The 14,550-nt window shown below is 41.4% G+C and overlaps 1 protein-coding gene across 4 annotated transcripts in view; it reads right to left on the bottom strand.

Annotated features, from left to right (window-relative positions):
* The window catches only part of FANCM (FA complementation group M), a 71,201-nt gene that overhangs the window by 37,595 nt on the left and 19,056 nt on the right, over positions 1–14,550 (bottom strand). For all 4 annotated transcript variants that reach the window (XR_003991269.1, XR_003991270.1, XM_030484937.1 and 1 more), the window contains exons 5-8: positions 7,131–7,262; positions 5,949–6,081; positions 3,970–4,092; positions 3,360–3,461 (exon numbers count right to left, since the gene is read on the bottom strand). Coding sequence is in view for 2 of the 4 variants with exons in the window: in XM_030484937.1 (XP_030340797.1) it covers positions 3,360–3,461; positions 3,970–4,092; positions 5,949–6,081; positions 7,131–7,262 (490 nt within the window). In the remaining 2 variants the exon portion in view is untranslated. The remainder of the gene's footprint in view (positions 1–3,359; positions 3,462–3,969; positions 4,093–5,948; positions 6,082–7,130; positions 7,263–14,550) is intronic.

Raw genomic sequence — 14,550 nt, forward strand, 5'->3', positions numbered from 1 at the left:
TATGCTGAGCCAATGTTTCTTAAGGGCTGGCCAGAATGTTCACCTGAATTGCTGGTAAGTGCACCTTGCAAAGCAGGGGTGATAGTTACATGGTCAGGAAGCTCAGGCTAAACCTGGTTCATCACTGGTTAGAAACAGTTCAGAGTTTGCACAGACAACTTGGCACTACAGCCAGACGTTCTCATCTGAGAGGCTGCATTTCAAATGAAGAGCTGTTGTTCCTCATATGGCTAATGACTTAGGTTATTAATACTCTCTTTTCCATCTGAAATGTCAGGCTTTTCAAGGAAAATGCTTTGCAGAGTAGTTTAGTTATTCATAAAAAAAAAAATAAAAATACACAGGCATTAACACAGTAAATCATGATTCAGAATAGTTCAGCAATGTATAACTGGAACAAAGCAGAGTTAAGTTCAGGGGGTTTGTTCGCTTTTGTTTGTTTTCCCTAGAGATACCACACACTTGCATGAGTTTCTGAAACAAATGCTGCATGTATTTTCCACTGCTCACCTAAATGATTTAATCATTTATTTCAGAGCTTTCTGATGGAGCAAAGATACATGTGATTATATTTGGAATCTTAATACTCAGGTTTTTATTGACAGACTTGTGACAAATTCTTGTCTGGAGGAGGGAGAAGTCAGGACATGGGTTGTACTCTATTGATCAGAGTCCAAACCCAGAATTTAGGGTGTAGTTGCGTATGTGTAAATTTAGAGTTTACTCGCAAGAGGTAAACTTACAGGGAGTAAGGGCAGAACCATAGAATCACAGAATCATAGAACAGTTTGGGCTGGAAAGGACCTTAAGATCATCTAGCCCCCTGCTCCCTGCCATGGGCAGGGACACTTTCCACTAGACTAGATTGTTCAAATCCCCATCTAGCCTGACCTTGAACACTGCGAGGGATGGGGCAGCCACAGTTTCTCTGGACAACCTGTGCCCGTCCCTCACCACCCTCACAGGAAAGAATTTCTTCCTTACATATAACCTAAATCTCCCCTGTTTAAGTTGGAACCCATTAACCCTTGTTCTATCACTACAGTCCCTGATGAAGAGTCCCTCTCCGGTATCCCTGTAGGCCCCCTTCAGATACTGGAAGGCTGCTATGAGGTCTCCACGCAGCCTTCTCTTCTCCAGGCTGAACAGACCCCACTTCCTCAGCCTGTCTTCGTACAAGAGGTGCTCTAGTCCCCTTATCATCCTCGTGGCCCTCCTCTGGACTCGCTCCAAGTCTTTCTTATGTTGAGGACACCAGAACTGCACACAGTGCTCCAACTGGCGTCTCACGAGAACGGAGTAGAGGGGCAGGATCACCTCCTTCGACCTGCTGGTCATGGTGCTAGTGATGCAGCCAAGGACATGGTTGGCTTTCTGGGCTGTGAGCACACGCTGCTGGCTCATGCTGAGCTTCTCATTGACCAACACTCTCAAGTCCTTCTCTGCAGCGCTGCTCTGAATCACTTCTCCACCCAACCTATAGCTTTGCCTGGATTGGGCACAGAAGTACAGGTTTTGCTCAAAGGGCATCATCAGAGACGCTATGACATAGTGAATAAGAAAGCAAATAAGAGAAGTTCACAGTGCCTCACTACTTCTGTCTGGTGCCCAGTGCATTTGGGTTGGAGATGCATAAACTTAGTTACTAGAACACGTGCAACTCTGATCAGACTGTGAATTGTGCTTTCTGGCCTTGCTTTAGACACAAAGATGTCAGGACTGTTTGTTTGTACTTGCTTTAAATTTAACTGCATACATCTAGGAAACTGTGGTCAGAACGTTGCCTTATATTCCCAATGGCCTTGCCTTGCATGTTAGTGATGAGGTTAAAGGAGGTTACGGTGATCAGGAGGAAGGAAGGACAGGGGGAAAACTTGACATACCTAGCTCAAGGTATGATTCGATATGCTACCATAGCTCATCCATTATGCTATAAAAGTTGATGTATTTCTTCCTGCACAGTTACTGTAATTTTGTACTTAAAACAGTAAAGATTTACAGTTCATGCCTACTAACTTCTCAGGTTCATGCACACAGACACAAAAAATAAACTTGAAATATTTGTATATTTATTACCTGTTAGTAATACTAAGAGACATGTGTGACCAACATTGCAAGGAAAAAACATATCTGATGGAATTCAATGACAGCAAAATCCATGCTACCAAAAGAAGATGGAAGAGTATTAAATATGAAACTCAGTTAAAATAACTCCAGCACAGAATACAGAATTTGAGGCAATAGCTTAGAAAGATGTTAGAGGAAACAAGACAGACATGTGGAGGGAGTTAGGAGGAAGGCAGGGAAGACAGAAGGAAGTATAAATGGGAAGGGAGGATGGAGAAGGAGAAAGTAATTGGATTAAATACATTTGCACATATTCTAAACTAACAAAAGCAGAAATGAGGAAACAAAGTTGCCTACTAGAAAGTAGAAGTCACTTAAAGTGTATTCTAAGAATCAAGCATCTGAGATAATGGAAAAACAAACAAAACAAAGCCAAAACAAACACACACACACATACAAACCCCCAGAAAACAAACAAACCCCAAAACCACACCAAAACCAAACCAACAAATAAAAAAACCCAACCCCAAAACAAAACAGAAGGGTGGGTCAGAAATTATCAGAACTTCACAGAGCACAACAATCCAAACAGACAAGGAAAAAAGTGAAGAAGTCACAAAACAAATTTATAGGTACTGCTGTCATCATTCCAAAAGCAACAGCTGGAACAAGAAGCTGAAAAGAAGTTTCAGCAACAGCTGAAACTTTCTAAAACCACAGACATCTCAATGATTCAGAATTCTTTGCTTCATAATCTCATGCCACTGTATGATGTGGTGTTGTTCTCCCTTTCAGTCAAGATGAACACGAAAGAAAACCAGACAAATGTAATCGAAGGTTTTAAACTTCAAATCAGTGCCTCAGTTTGTTGTGCTTGGCAATAAGGCTGGATATCGGAACTTTTATCCTTAAGATCTATAAACATGTTGCATCGTAACTTTTCAGGAGGTAGTGGCAGCACTGCACTGAGCAATCGTTTCCAGAACAAGTTGTATGACTATGGAAATCATGAGACATGGTAGCATTAAGAATGAGTTTACTATCACTGTTTTACTAAGCTGTTAGAACAGTTTATATGAAATGAATAGTGATAACTTATAGAATGTTTTTCTTAAAGAAATGTCATGGCATAGTTCTTCTCAAGAGAACTTCTCCACACAGAAGATCTACAGACATACAACACAATAACGAAGCACGTGAACAAATTAGAAAACAAATCAGTAGGATATTACTCGCTTTCATCCACAGCTTCAACTGTTCAGATACTTTTTCCCCAAGTTGTTGGTACTTACCAGAACATCCCTTTTTCCAGGATTTGAAGTGTTGTATTACAATTTCCTCCAATTTCTTCAGTTTTGGGTGGCTATAGATAAATTCTTTTTTATTTTCAAACACTGAAAAGGAAATAAAGCAATTAAAGATGTAACTAAACCTGCAACAAGTATGAAGGTTTAGTGAACTTCATTTCTTCCCATAACTATCTGAGTCAGACATAGAAATTCCTGCCACTACTTCTAATTGCATTCCCTAAACATATTAGTAAACTACTTATGAAGCACATTTGTTAAACCCAGTTTTTGAGAAAGTGTGGCTACCTTTGCTATAGACACAGTGTAAAAGACGCATTGTCAAACAGTACCATTTTAACTTTTCATCTTTAATCAAATTTAAAACTTCAAACATAGTAAACTTGTTTGAAGGTAGCTAAAACCACCAAGAGAAGACGGATACATAGATGGATACATGGATGGAGACAAGTCTGGGGAAAACAACCTGGAATACAGAATACTAGCTGAGAATATCGCAGCAAATACATTCCTGCATCTACAAGCTATGTAGAGGTATCTACTCTTTCATTTAAACGGAATGTAAATATTCTGCTTTTGAAAGGGAAATACTGACTTGTTTTATTCTTGTAAATATTTCCATTTGCTGAAGATGTGTCTGAAAACATGTCTCTGAGCTGCTGATAAAGCTTCATGAAGTCCTCATTACGACCAAGTTCATTCTTCGTGCGGCTTAACCCTTTGTAAAAAGTTGAAATAATTTAGTATCTAATCTCCAGAGTGAATACATTTTTTTCTATCCAAAAGAGAAGCTCTCAGAAGCAGCAAGCTCCTTTCAAGAGCTAAAAGATACACGTCAGCTTTAGAAAACAACATTGTTTGGCACCAATACCTTTTCTTCAAGGAAGATGCCAGTACAGAATTTAAACATGAAAACATTAACTTAAACATGAAAAATGTATGTATAGACAGAAGCCCGGTCCTACTACTAGGACCAGGTAAACTAACAAGTGTTACATCAACCATTTAGCACTAGAAAAGTCATACAAATCCACAAACAGTGAGGGTGCTGAGGCACTGGCACAGGGTGCCCACAGAAGCTGTGGCTGCCCCATCCCTGGCAGTGTTCAAGGCCAGGTTGGACACAGGGGCTTGGAGCAACCTGCTCTAGTGGAAGGTGTCCCTGCCCATGGCAGGGGGTTGGAATTGGATTGTCTTTAAAGTCCCTTCCAACCCAAATCATCTTGTGGGACTGAAATGCTGCCAGTTACCCAAAAGAAGAGAACCTAGACTAAAAGCTTAAATTCAGAAGTTTCTTCAATGATTTTATGTCAATGTTGAAAAGAATTTTGTTCTGCTCAAACCAGAAACCAAACTTAGCAGGACACCAGTACAGAAGACTTGCTTATTAGAACTATTTTCCATCAGTCATCTTTCAGTAGCGGACAGGGATTTTAAGGAATCTGAGAAACTAGGAAATCCATGAAATGCTCTCTGGTGCCTAGGTCTAACAGCAGCACTACACCACCAGAACTGTAAAAAACCTGAACTCGCAAATGTAATAAATGGTAAAAATGTCAAAAGCATAAAATTAATGAGAAATTTTTAGCCCATTGATACTATAAAAATATATTCTATAATATGAAGCAAGCGCTGTATGCTTTTGGTTCAGATGTAGGATGAAGCAGGGTCACTGTAATTCAGCAATGCTGTAGGCAAATTAGCTTTTTTAAGTTACCACACAGTTACACAGTGAAGTGTAAACCAAAATGAAGCAAGAAAGTAGAGAGCCACACCATGGGCTAATCTAAATAGCCAGAACCTTCCCCTCCCACACTCGGTGTTTAAAAGAAACTTGCAGTTGGACTAACATTGCCATGTTGAAATTTGTTCCCCCAAAAAAAGGTATCAGTACCAAACCAGGTCTTCCAGGGAGCAATGGCAAAAGGACTGTGGAGAGTTGCAAAAGACTCACAATAGTCAGTGATAGAATCAGGAACATAAACTGAGGCCAGAGCAGAAAGTACCTTTGCATCACTGTACGAGTTCCTGCTGTACCCACATCTGGAATAGTACACACAGTTCTCATTTGAGAAAATGAGAAGAGGTACAGAGAAAGACAACAACTTTATTTTTTGCTTCATGAGCACGGAAGATGTTGCGCATCTGGGACAGAAATATCTAGCGTGATGTGACTAGATCACTTTGTCTTCTGGCAAAGATGCTTAAAACTCCTGCATATATGAGTTTTGCTACAGGGGAAGAATTGCTATACAAGACCAAACAATTTCTCAGTTTAAATTGTTTAAAAGTTATTCTCTGTCTCCCCAGAGATATTACTGGCATTTACTCCAAGTTCAGTTTGTGCCTTATTTTTTTCAGAACTGCTGCCACAAGAACACATTTACTATCTCAAATACACTCTCACATTGTGCTAGCACATTTCCTGTAGGGATGAAGGGGAACAAAATACCAACCACATTGGCAACCCATCTGTTACATAAGCTGTTTTGTGCAATCCTAGCCACACAGATGAGATAAATTAAATGAGAAGGACTGGAGACAAAAGGAAGGATGTTTCTGAAGACATCTCACCTTTTGATCCATCCATAATTCCACAAAGATAGATAAATAGTGACCGTATTCCCATTTGTAGTAGCAGCTCATAACCATGATATAAACTGATACAAAGTGCAAAGTCTCCTTCAATTATGCCTTGATGTACTCCCTGTAAAAGCAAAACAGACTCATCATTAAATTAGAAAGTCGATAAGCAGCAGGAATCATACCACAATTCTCCTAAAAAAATAAGACTGACATCTGAGAAATAGAAGCAAAGCACAAACTAATGCAGGGTGAATAGTCATAGAATCATGGAATGGTTTGGGTTGGAAGGGACCTTAAAGCTCCTCCAGTTCCAACCCCCTGCCACGGGCAGGGACACCTTCCACTAGAGAAGGTTGCTCCAAGCCCTGTCCAGCCTGGCCTTGAACACTGCCAGGGATGGGGCAGCCACAGCTTCTCTGGGCAACCTGTGCCAGGGCCTCACCACCCTCACAGGAAGTTTTTCCTAATGTCTAACCTAAATCTACACTCTTTCAGTTTAAAGACATTCCAAAACCTTCAGGAAACACAGGTTACACAATTCTTAATAATCAATGAATGCAATCTTTTCCCACCTCCGAAATAGTCTCCAAAATACCTGTATTTATCTTCCAAGACTAGCTCACTACTTTCCAATGCAGCAACACGGAAAGTCTGGCAGCTGAACCATCCACCAGTATTTGGGAAAACCAGAGATTTCTGGCACAACTACCCAGGTTACAGAATTTCAGTCAGGAAAGCTGGCTTGCCTACTGAAACTGTATTTCACAATGTTCTTTTTAAAGCACACTGCCTTTTTTATTCTTATTTATTTTCTAAGTAATATTCTTTAAGTTTGCAAAATTTGAACACTCCATGACAATTTACAGAAAAATAGGAGCAGCAATGTAGTTTTGAGGGGAAAAGTTTAAACTTGGCAGTCAGTTATTACTTAAGGAAGTAATTACTTAAGTTCTCAAACCAATTTCAGTTTGGAAATGGAGTTCTTCATCTTTTCCTTAGCTTCCTTGAATTAGCATCAAGAAATGTGGAACAAGTAGGCATATTTTATTCCAGGGCTAAAATCAGAATGTTACAAAAGAAATCCAACTTAAAACGTATTGTGAAACTTTGTACGCTACGGAGTATTACTATTTATTCACTACTTTAACAACATGAAATAAAGACATTTACCGCACTTTGTGAAGACGGGTTTTTTCTGTATTGATCTCTTGCTAGAATTATCTGGTACTTTGTAAGGCTGGGAATATCCCGCCTTGCTAAAACTCCTATTTTAATGAGGCGTCCAGCAAATGTTTCAAGCACCTGCAAACAAAACACAGAAGAACACAAAAGATATGAAGGTATGCCTACTTAGCGCACTGAAGCAGTTTTACTTTTTAAAGATCTTACACAACAGAACACAAGCAGCAGCTTATTTATTTTATTTAAAACACAGAGGTTTTAAAAAAAAATTGTACTGGTTTCTGAAAAATGTGTTACTGTACCAGATGACACCCAGAGCTCTGCCTCACTGTAATGTTCTCCAGTATCAAGAGGTTTCTAGGATAATATACAAAATTTTTCTAAGAGCAATAGAACTATTTAGTTCCCTAAATAAGGATTTGTGCCCTCTATTTTACAGATAAACATGCTCCTGCCCCTGAGATAACCCCACATCAATCAAATAACTGAGAAGTGGAAGCACACACTGTGCTTTTGTGCTTGCACAAGTACTGACAAAGCAGAGGCACCAAAATGGGATGGGCAGCCAGCTACTGCGCTCCTGCTGCAGGTGCCTCTTGGACTGGTAACCCTAACTACAATGGCATTGCAGTCTCAAGAAAACCTGCACTGAGCTTTGAGAAGTCTAAATTACCACAGGCAGGAGACTAGCCAACAGGTTAGAAAGTTGTGTGGGGAAGAGCAGGAGTCAGGAGGGGTGAGGAGAGAGGAATAAGCGGGCAACAGCATCAAGCCCCGTTTCCTTCAGAAATCACACCAAAAGACAATTTGTTTTTATACATCACATGTACCCGCTTTCCACATGGGTGAAACAAGGAAACTGACCTGCACTAATTCCTCTTAATCCTGTTTTTCCTCTTTGTTTCTCAGCCTTAGGTGGTCAGGATTTTTTTCACAGACTTAGTTTTGCAGGAGTGTTAACTCTGTAATAATTGGAGTAATCAGATTTGTTCTACAAAAATTACTTACAATCTGTTGGCCCACTTGGCTAGTAGCACCAAAAACATTTTAGTGCACAACAACAAGCTTCTTCAAAGGCAATCTTGACATAGTTTGACAGCAGATGGGTCCCGATAGCTGCTTACATCCATAGGGTTCCCCAAATTTACTGGGTATTTTAATACCGGTTCAGCTGAACTGCACTAAGGCTATAGCACAACAGATGCCTAATCCTTTTATTGCTGTTCTTCCAGCCCACTGACAATCAAGTCCAACTGAAGCAATAAAAACAGGTCTAACTTTCAGGCCTCAAACAATACTGATCTAAGTAGGTCTTCAGCTTGCAAAGACAAAATACCTTAACAAGAAAACAAAGCCAACTGTAAAAGTGCAGTGTGTGTTTATACACGAAGTGTCAACACTCTGTTTGTCCTCTTCCCACATATGCTGGGTTATTAGAGCCTGCCAGGATGCACAGACAGTACTACCAACCACACTCTACTCATACCCTCTCAGTGCAGTGGCAGCTTAGTTTAACACATTCTCTCTGCTTGCTTTGATTATTTTTGTAGTTTGACATTCCTTTAGCTTCTTACTCTGTATCCAGTGCCTATGTGGCATTAAGTGGCAAATCCTGAGAAAAGGGGGGAGGGGGAGGATGGAGATAATTGCCATCACCAAATACTGCAGCATTAATGCCCCAAAGAACCAAAAAGCAAAGAGAACTTTGGAATAGTGAAGGAAAATATGTGAAAGCACCAGTCAAACTGAGGAAACAATGTGCTGGTGAATTTCCACACTGCCCCCAGCTCCATGCCAGCAGGACTTTGGAAAACAGCTAACTGGAGTCAGCAGGCTAAGCTGATTATGACAGATAAAGGCTGATGAGAAATAACAGAAACAAAGCCTAAATTATAAATGCTTCGGTGCATCTCAGGTTGCTCCTCTTCCCTACTCCGGGCCTTCCGACTGGCAGCTTTCTGGTTTTGCTGAGAGAGGCCCAGCTCAGCTCACTGCTCCCAGCTGGAGGGGACAGGGGAGATGCCCACAGGAGCAACACCAAAGGCAGGATGGTGCTGACGAGTACTGCCCACCCCATGCCTTCCGGGGCAGTTGATGTCTGAAATGCTGCAGGGGCTGGACATCCATCTGCAGCCGAAGAGCCCCAGGGTGCTTCCAACCACCTTGACCCACAGGAAACCTAGTGATGGCTTCAGGCAGCTCCCCAGGCAAAGCAAAGCAGTCCCCAAGCACTCCTTCTAATTAAGACTGATGGATTAATTAGACCAAATAAAGCACTTGTACCACCACCATCAATAAGCAGACACCAATTGGAAACCACAATATTGCTGGGAATTTCCAGAGGAAAAAAAAGAAAAAAAGAAATAAAAATATCTTTTCTTAAAACAGAGTCAAAAATCTTTTACCAGTTTATTGTTGTTTTTAAACCTGGCCTGTATCTGATAAGTCAGTTTAAAAAGGCAGAGACAGAAATATCTGTGCCAGCTTATAAAAAAGAATCATTTAATAATACAAACAAAAAAAGATTGACTAAGCAAGGGAAAACTCAGTGCTCTTTATTTTAATGGGATACCATCGAAATAGCTCTCTAACCTCCCATCAAACTCTAAAGAGCTGGACATGAGCACAACTGAAACGCTGAAGATGAAGCTTAAACTATGTCTCAAGTAGAGGAAATGGAGCCAGTCTCTGAGCACAAAGATGTTTCTCTAGAAAAGAAATTAATGTTTTCATTGAAAAGTAATGGCCACGTAAGTATAATGCTCCAGCCCTGGTTTGTTATTTCTTGTTGCACAGCTTTTTTAAAAAAAGAAATTTCCATTACATGTACTTTTCTGTTTCATCCCTTGACCTAGTTTATAACATGTAAGAAAATTACATTGTCACTGTTCGCTCAGTGTACAGCCCTGTCTGATTTAATCATCTTCTGCAAAACAAACCGAGGAAGACTATTATGAAAGACAGCAGGATCCAGTCACCTGGAGCTTCAAAACTAATAAGGAACAGTAAACATAACCTACTTAGAGGAGATACAGAAACAAGCGCTGCTCAGAGTGATTACATTTATCTTGCCTCCATACCTTTATTTTTAATTAAAAAGATAATACTTCTGGAAAGTCTGCTCACTTTTTCCAAAACATTCAAGTCTTATGTTACCTATTTAAAAACAGAACTGTAGAATTCATTTAAATTAATTGCTTAGTAGGACTCATGGCTTATCTCTAGTTCACTGAGTTCAAAAAGCTGATAGATTTACTACCAATATATAAAAGACACCTGGTAAAGTTATCCCATACTGCACTAAACTTGCCAAGAACATAAGGGGGTTTGCTGAATACCTTCCACAGCCAATCACACTGGTTTTTTTTGAAGCTTGTACCTGAGATAAGCTTCGGACCTGCCATTTGGAGCTACATTAGCTGAGGAGCACCATGCGTATTACAAGCAGAACTGGCAGGGCAAAGAACTGTTACTGTTTCAGCTACACCTCACTAAAAACTGCTGTTAATCTGTTTTCTCTTGGCACAATAAAAACCAAAGGCTCTAAACAAACGATCCAGACTCATTATTTCACTGCAGATTTGCAAGCATTCTGTACCAAAGAAAAGCAAGAAACCTGCCAGGCATAAATAACTGTTTGGAATGCATTTATTTCAGAGTGGAGGAGCAGGCTGGGAGAAAACAACCACTACATAGGCTGTTCCTTTGCAAAACAAAGACTCAGAAGGTCCACTTCTGTCCACAGGAAAGGCAAAGTGCCAGGAAACTTTCTGAGAGCTCCCAGCCTTGACTGGCAGACCTGACCAGGGTTCATACAGTCACACTGTACGTAAAAAGAGCTGCCATCTCCTTCACCTCCTTCCCCTGCTCTCCCAGCCCACCCAGCTCCAGTGTTTTCAATGCCCAAGTAGGCCACAGACCCCTTTCACATGCGCTGGGCAAGGTGCAGAATCGGTGTGGAAGAAAAATCATAGAATCACGGACTGGTTTGGGTTGGAAAGGACCTTAAAGTTCATCTAGTTCCAACCCCCTGCCATAGATAGACATTAGACCAGGTTGCTCCAAGCCCCATCCAACCTGGCCTAGAACACTGCCAGGGATGGGGCAACCACAGCTTCTCTGGGCAACCTGTGCCAGCGTCTCACTACCCTCACAGGGAAGAGCTTCTTCCTGTTATCTAATGCAAACCTCCCTTCTTTCATCTTAAAGCCATTCCCCCTTGCCCTTTCACTACAGGCCCTTGTAGAAAGTCCCTTTCCAGATTTCTTGTTGACCCCTGTAGGTGCTGGAAGGCTGCTAAAATGGAACTGGGCTGTGTGTTGGTGAGGTACTATCACACCTACAGCAGTATGGGAACGTCAACATGCCCACTGACACACTGGTCTGACTTAACAGGGGACCGCTAAAACCAGGAGTAGGGAAGTAACACAAGCAGCTCCAGAATGCAAATTCAGGTTTTTGTTGTGGCTATGCACCACTTGGGCATCACGCTGCTCCCACTCGCTGCTCCAGATTTTCTAATTTTTGAGAAAAAGAGTGAAGAGAGACAAGAAAGGAAAAAAGGAGACTTCTTCCAGGCTCTTGCCCACCACCCAGAGCTCAGGTGTATTTATCACAAGGCTTCACAACGGGGCTATGATCATACTGTCCTAGGGAAGAGCAAAGAGAGTTTGCAGGAAGGCATGAGATCAACCAAAGCCTTCTACAGCTCCAGGGAAGAGCAGTCCCAGCGAAGGTTAGATGAAGAGTTAGAGCATCCGTTGCTTTGGTTTAAGACTGAAACTATAAAGGTAGGGGTTGAGAAGTGTCAGTGAGGCAACTTAATATTCCTGAAAGTATCTTCCAGGAGGAAGTCCCAGGAACAAGCTCCAACCATAATTCCAGGTTGAGTGACAGTCTTGAGAGTCCATCAAAAAAGAAAGCCCCCGGGGTCACGGAGCCCAGCGGTGATAAGAGAAGTGAGCATCCCACGGCTGCGGGAGCATGTCTCACCATGAGCAAGGGCAGCTTACAGATACCCTTACCTGACTGAAAGGAAACTTTTCAGGCACATAGAGTACATAAAAGTTACATACAGAGGGAGAATAGTTTACTGTAACATTTGATGAAGCCTCTCAAATTATAGTATGGTACATCAATGAAGGGAAGGAGGACAATTACTAACAGAAAAAAGTGGGTTTATGACAGAGAAGGCAACAGAGAATGGCATTTGGAGCCATGACTAGCGCTCAGCTGTGGTTATTGTCCCTGTAAAACTGCAGAGTCATAGAATCATAGAATAGTTAGGGTTGGAAAGGACCTTAACATCACCCAGTTCCAACCCCCCTGCCATGGGCAGGGACATTTCACACCAGACCAGGTTGCTCCAAGCCCCGTCCAACCTGGCCTTGAACACTGCCAGGGATGGGGCATTTACCACTTCCCTGGGCAACCTGTGCCAGTGCCTCACCACCCTCACAGGGAAGAACTTCTTCCTATCATCTAATCTAAACTTCCCCTGTTTAAGTTTAAACCCATTACCCCTTGTCCTGTTGCTACAGTCCCTGATGAAGAGTCCCTCACTGGCATCCTTAACAAACTCACTCTAAACGAGGGAGGAAAGTGCTGTTTTGTGTGAGCTTTCTACTGACATTTTCTTACCTTTCCAATAACAAAAATAAAGTATCAGGGACACAGCGGGGTACACTGGTTTTAAGCGGATATTGGAACTCTCCCAAACCAATACTGATCAACCTAGTAATGATCTTGGTGCCTTTGAAAGTTTTGTTGCTAAGATTATATTCACTTGTTCATCCCTCACAGTCTCCACACTCCCCAGGGAGTTGTTCACACTGAAGATACAAGGCACTCATCAAAATGATACAATAGATACAAACAGATACAAAAGATACAAAAAGATACAAGTTTGGCCTCCTCTAGCATCTCTTTCTCCTATTACAGCATTTCTCATTTCTTAGAAGTTACAGAAAAAGCAGGCCTACGCTTTTTACCTTTCAACTAATTCAGCTTGCAAAGTTATAAGAAGGAAGTGGTCTTTCTACACCAATCTGCCACTCAGGAAATGCCATCACTTTGCCACAGCATAGAAAGCATCCTACTGAGGATGTTTCACATCCTCAATTTGCAAGCCTGAATATTTGTTTTTCCTTTTATGTTCAGCAATATAACCTGCCAGGAAAACATAAAGAATACCAAACTACCAAAACTGTATTATCTCAAGAGCGACTATTTATTAGCCAGCAGTCACACACAAAATTACAACAGCAATTGGCTTTGTTCAATTCCAGCAACAATCAGTTACTCTATTATCTGAGCTGAGAGCAACATCTTCTTCAGTACTCTACTGAACATAGCCCCTCGCCTGTAATTACTAAGCACATTGCAAACCAAAGGTAAATAAAATACACGCACAGTAATTTGTGCTGGTGGATCTTTAAAGCAGGATCTGAAGCTCCCACCAGTCTTTTTCTCACAGGTAGCCAGTCAATACTCAGTGGCATTTCTCACAAATAGAGAAATTCAGCTGTGATTTTAGACAATTTTTCTGGTGGTTGGTTTTTCCTGAGTTCTTTTCCCCCCATCTCCAGCAACAATGCTTAGGAATCCTCTCAACAGAAATAATTTCATTTAAGCAACTATTCATTTGCATAATTACTGCTTGAACAAAAGAGTTGGGGCTGTTTTCTGTGAGCAAATGCCAGAATTATTTCTGCAGGACAGGCAGAAGAAGAGCCTCTACACGTTGGCCTCGAAAAGTCAGCTCTCCTCAAGAACCACAGTTTCCAGAGCCAGGGTGCCCTCACTTGGTAGTAATAATCTAACTTCCAAAATTCCATGAAAAATTCCTTACCCACAAAACTGAAGCCACTGTTTGCACTGTACTAACATGTGATTAGACATTACCTGTGACATGGATTGATTCCTATTGTGCCTTCCTTCAAGGTACCTACCCACAGCCACGTAGCTGCCCCACAAGAGAAGTTCAAGGAACTTCTCTTTGCGAGGAAAACCTGGTAACTGCCAGAATATACAGCGCTTCCGTATGTTTTCAATGAATCCTGCGATTCTGTACACTAGATAGTTGACCATGAAATCAAATCATAACCCAACCAAACCCTTAAGAAAGCATTATCTCCAATGTTTAGCAAGAATTTGCCTTCTCAGTGAATTTCAGATCAGAAAAGAGCCTGTGATGCTGACACACTGCCCCCAACTAAGAGGCCAAACATCCTTGCAGTGGAACTATCTGCTTCACTTGCTGCACCCAGTGCATCCCACTCTTCTGTAAAATATACCCACGTGCTAAATCCGCTAGGAAAGAACTTTTCTCTCAGGATGTTCCCACTGGCAGTTGTTCCTCCATTCCTCAAAGAAACAACAGTCCTTGGCTGGTCAGCTTTGGCTGACA

This window comes from Strigops habroptila, chromosome 4 (assembly GCF_004027225.2).
Source record: "Strigops habroptila isolate Jane chromosome 4, bStrHab1.2.pri, whole genome shotgun sequence".
Taxonomy (NCBI): Eukaryota; Metazoa; Chordata; class Aves; order Psittaciformes; family Psittacidae; genus Strigops; species Strigops habroptila.